We start from the raw sequence: 4,618 nt of genomic DNA on the forward strand, positions 1-4,618 counted from the left end.
TTTTTGAGATGGAGTCTTGCTGTGTCAGCCAGGCTGGAGTGCAGTGGGGTGATCTCAGCTCACTGCAACCTCTGCCTCCCAAGTTCAAGTGATTCTCGTGCCACAGCCTCCTGAGTAGCTGGGATTACAGTCGCATGCCACCACACCCAGCTAATTTTTATATTTTTAGTAGAGACAGGGTTTCACCGTGTTGGCCAGGCTGGTCTTGAACTCCTGACCTCAAGTGATCTGCCCTCCTCGATCTCCCAAAGTGCTGGGATTACAGGGATGAGCTACCTTGCCAGGCCAAACACAGAGATTCTAAGTCCATGAATAGGGCTGGAATTCAAGAAGTCTCTTAGCCTGTACTTCCAACATCACCCCTCCCCTCATGGCCTGATCCAACCCTTTCTTCCCCTGGGATACCTGGGCTGTCTCTCAGGCAATTCCATTTTGAGCTCCTCTGGGGAAATGTTCTGAGGCAAGAAAACAGAAGAAAAGACAAAGAATGAGGCTGGGCGCAGTGGCTCACGCCTGTAAATCTCAGCACTTTGGGAGGCTGAGGCAGGTAGATTACCTGAGGCCAAGAGTTAGAGACCAGACTGGCCAACATGGTGAAACCCCATCTCTACTAAAAATACAAAATTAGCCAGGCGTGGCTGGGCGAGGTGGCTCATGCCTGTAATCCCAGCACTTTGGGAGGCCGAGGCGGGTGGATCACAAGGTCAGGAAATCATTGAGACCATCCTGGCTAAAAGAGTGAAACCCCGTCTCCACTAAAAATACAGAAAATTAGCCAGGTGTGGTGGCATGCACTTGTAGTCCCAGCTACTCGGGAAGCTGAGGCAGGAGAATTGCTTGAATTCGGGATGTGGAGGTTGCAATGAGCCGAGATCGCGCCACTGTACTCCAGCCTGGGAGACAGAGTGAGACTCCATCTCAAAAAAAAAATTAGCCAGGCATGGTGGCCTGCACCTGTAATCCCAGCTACCTGGGAGGCTGAGGCAGGAGAACTGCATGAACCCAGGAGGCGGAGGTTGCAGTGAGTCAAGATTGTGCCATTGCACTCTAGCCTGGGCAAAAAAGATCGAAACTCCATGTCAAAAGAAAAAAAAAATGACTGCCTTTAGGTGAGCACTTACCATGTGCCAAGGCACTGTTCTACGAAACACACATGGATTAATTCATAGAACTATCCCATAAGTCTGTGGGGTAGGTCCTATCATTATGCCCATTATACAGCTGAGAAAACTGAGGCCCAGAGGTGTTAAGCCATTTGCCCAACATTGCACAGATAGAAAGTAGCAGAGTTGAGATTTGAATCTGTGTTCAAATCATAACTGCTTCACTATACTGCTTTTCAGAGGGCCTGAGAGAGCCCCAGCCCTCAGTCTCCATGGATTCCCTTATAAATCCGCATCACAACTCTAGGGAAATAAGCCTTATTATCGTTCTTGTTATTGATAAAGACAGTGAGGCCACCAGAGGGTGAAGTCTACCTCTTTTTTGTTTGTTGTTGTTGTTATTGTTATTTGTAGAGATGGGGTCTTGCTTTGTTGCCCAGGTTGGTCTCAAACTCCCAGCCTCGAGCAACCCTCCAACCTCAGCCTCCTAAATAGCTGGGATCACAGGTGCACACCACTGTGCTTGGCTAATTTTTGTATTTTTAGTAGAGTCAGGGTGTTACCATGTTGCCCAGGCTGGTCTCAAACTCCTGGGCTCAAGTGATCCTCCTGCCTCAGCCTCCCAAAGTGCTGGCATCACAGGCATGAGCCACCACGCCCGGCTAGCTTTTTAACTTTCTGTGGAAACTCTTTCATCTGAATGCCAATAAAGCATTATTATCATCATTATTAAGATCATCATCACCTTATTGAGCATATAGTAAGTGCCAGGCCTTGTTCTAAACCCATTACAAGAATTAAATCACTGGATGTAAAAACAAGCCTATGAGGTAAGTACTATTCTCCCCATTTCACAGATGAGAAAATAGAGACACATACAGGCAAACACTCTTGCTGGGGGTCATGAGTGAGCTAGAACTTGATCTCCAGGTTTGTTTTTGTTTTTGTTTTTGTTTTCTGAGACAGAGTCTTGCTCTGTGGCTCAGACTGAAGTGTAGTGGCACAATCTCGACTCACTACGGCCTCCACTTCCTGGGTTCCAGTGATTCTCCTGCCTCGGCCTCCCAAGTAGCTGTGATTACAGGTGCACGCCACAACGCCCAGCAAACTTTTTATATTTTTAGTACAGATGGGGTTTCACCGTGTTGGCCAGGCCGGTCTTGAACTCCTGACCTCAAGTGATTTGCCCGCCTCAGCCTCCCAAAGTGCTGGGATTACAGGCGTTAGCCACCGTGCTCAGCCGATCTCCAGGTCTTTCTACCCCCATGCCAGGCTCTTCATATCAGTTCCAACCACTTGGGTCTCCCAGTCCCAGCCCGTACCTCCCAGTCCCAACCACCCCAGCCCCTCACCTGAAATTCTTCCTCCAGTACCACCATCTGCCGATCTTTGTCCACCTTCACTAGGGAGGTGTGGCACACACGGATTAGACACTCCCCCGATCCACAGGGTACACGAGCCCAGCCCTCCTTATTTGCCCCCACCAGCGCCCTCCCATCCTTCCATGAGGGAAGATGCCACTCACTTATGATGGCTGCATTGTCTGTCTCTTTCCGGAAGCGGAATTTCCTCAGCTTTTCTGTTAGCTCTGGGTCTACCTCGCATACCACCAGGGAGTCAGACTGCCAGAAGGACCCAGGAAGAGCTGAGATGGTCTGGCCTCAGCCCTCACCCCTTCCCCAAACCTCAGTTTCTCCATCCGCTCATGAAGAGGAGCATTGCACCGGCCCATCTGATGCCTTTGTGAACACTGAGAAAAGGTACCCTTCCCGCAGGGCAGGTACCCCTCACCAGGTCGCTCAGCTTGGGGCGCGGAGCAGGGGCTGGATTCCTGCCTTCTCCACGGGGACCCTTGGGGGACACTCAAGGAGATGCAGAGATCCACTTCCTGGGCCTAAACCCAGAGCCGCTGTCTCTCTGTCCTCCCAGCCAGGCTGTTCGCCACAGTGGTGTCCCCTTCCCGGCCCGTGACCTCCATCCCGTAGCCTGACCTTCGCCCAGGTGTCCTCCGACCCCAGCCCCAGCTCTTCCCATAGGACCCCTGTCCCCTGACCATGGTTGTTCTGTCCACAGGCCTCTTCTTTTCTCAGTTCCGCTGTCTTCTAGGGGTGGGGACCGGGGTTGCAGAGGGGGCAGGCTATGCAGTAGGAGGAAGGTTTCATGCAACACCACATCCTGTTTATGCCCTTTCTGGGACAACTGTCACAGAGGGCTCCTCCCCCTCCTTCCTTCCCCTCATCTGCCAGGACCTGTCAGGAAATTGCTCAGACCAGGGTTCAAAAGCTTCCTTGCTGTGTAACCCTAGCTAAATAACTTCACCCCTCTGATTTGAGATTGTGGTGAGGATAGAAATAGCTTCACATGGGCCGGGCACGGTGACTCACACCTGTAATGCCAGCACTTTGGGAGGCCAAGGCGGGCGGATCACCTGAGGTCAGGAGCTGGAGACCAGCCTGGCCAACATGGCGAAACCTTGTCTCTACTAAAAATACAAAATATTAGCTAGACTTGGGGGTGCATGCCTGTAATCCCACCTACTCAGGAGGCTGAGGCACAAGAATCGCTTGAATCCAAGCAGCAGAGGTTGCAGTGAGTCAAGATCATGTCATTGCACTCTAGCCTGGGCAACAGAGTGAGACTCTGTCTCAATAAATATAAATAAAAATAAATAAATAGCTTCACATAGCTGCCAGCATGGCAGATACAATAGATACTAAAAACGGGCTGGGCACAGTAGCTCACACCTGTAATCCTAGCACTTTGGGAGGCCAAGGTGGGCAGATCACGAGGTCAGGAGATCGAGACCATCCTGGCTAACATGGTGAAACCCCGTCTACTAAAAATACAAAAAAAATTAGCCGGGCATGGTGGCGGGTGCTTGTAGTCCCAGCTACTGGGGAGGATGACGCAAGAGAATGGCATGAACCCAGGAGGCAGAGCTTGCAGTGAGCTGAGATCATGCCACTGCACTCCAGCCTGGGTGACAGAGCATGACACCATCTCAAAAAATATATATATATACACACACTAAAACGAACTATTTTGCTCCTCCCCTCCTTCAGGCAGCCTTCCTGGATTGACCCCCATCTGGGATATTTGAATTGCAGGGCTGGAAAAGGGGAGTTCAGTCTTTTGCTGGTCAGACTGATGCCCATTATGTCAATGGCAAAATGGGGACCAGAGGGGCTACCCCACACTGCCTGGGTAATGGTGACTTTTTTCCTGCACTTTTTCAATCTCACTAGCCTTGCAATGACCTATGAGGCCCTGCAACAAGGAAGCTCAATCAGACCAGTACCCACTTTTTTTTTTTTTTTTTTTGAGACAGGGTCTCACTCTGTCACCCAGGATGGAGTGCAGTGGTGCGATCTCAGTTCACTGCAACCTCCGCCTCCCAGGTTCAAGCCATTCTCTGGCCTCAGCCTCCCAAGTAGCTGGGACTACAGGCACGTGCCACTATGCCCGGCTAATTTCTGTATTTTTAGTAGAAATGGGGTTTCACCATGTTGACCAGG

The 4,618-nt window shown here is 50.8% G+C and overlaps 2 protein-coding genes across 4 annotated transcripts in view; one reads left to right on the forward strand and one right to left on the reverse strand.

Annotated features, from left to right (window-relative positions):
- GMFG (glia maturation factor, gamma) overlaps window positions 1-3,369 on the reverse strand; it is a 7,677-nt gene extending 4,308 nt beyond the window's left edge. The window contains exons 1-4 of one of the 3 annotated variants that reach the window (XM_011973369.1): window positions 3,157-3,369; window positions 2,629-2,725; window positions 2,456-2,505; window positions 406-455 (exon numbers count right to left, since the gene is read on the reverse strand). In XM_011973369.1, coding sequence (XP_011828759.1) covers window positions 406-455; window positions 2,456-2,505; window positions 2,629-2,725; window positions 3,157-3,159 — 200 coding nt within the window. In that variant the 5' untranslated portion in view covers window positions 3,160-3,369. Of the gene's footprint in view, window positions 1-405; window positions 456-2,455; window positions 2,506-2,628; window positions 2,749-3,156 lie in introns of all 3 variants that reach the window. The other 2 variants (XM_011973370.1, XM_011973371.1) reach the window with 2 other exon arrangements.
- Window positions 678-4,618, forward strand: part of SAMD4B (sterile alpha motif domain containing 4B) — a 62,692-nt gene continuing 58,751 nt past the window's right edge. Inside the window, exon 1 of the mRNA XM_011973367.1 lies at window positions 678-691. The gene's annotated coding sequence lies outside the window, so the exon portion shown is untranslated. The remainder of the gene's footprint in view (window positions 692-4,618) is intronic.

The sequence above is a fragment of the Mandrillus leucophaeus genome, unplaced genomic scaffold (assembly GCF_000951045.1).
Source record: "Mandrillus leucophaeus isolate KB7577 unplaced genomic scaffold, Mleu.le_1.0 Scaffold137, whole genome shotgun sequence".
Classification (NCBI taxonomy): Eukaryota; Metazoa; Chordata; class Mammalia; order Primates; family Cercopithecidae; genus Mandrillus; species Mandrillus leucophaeus.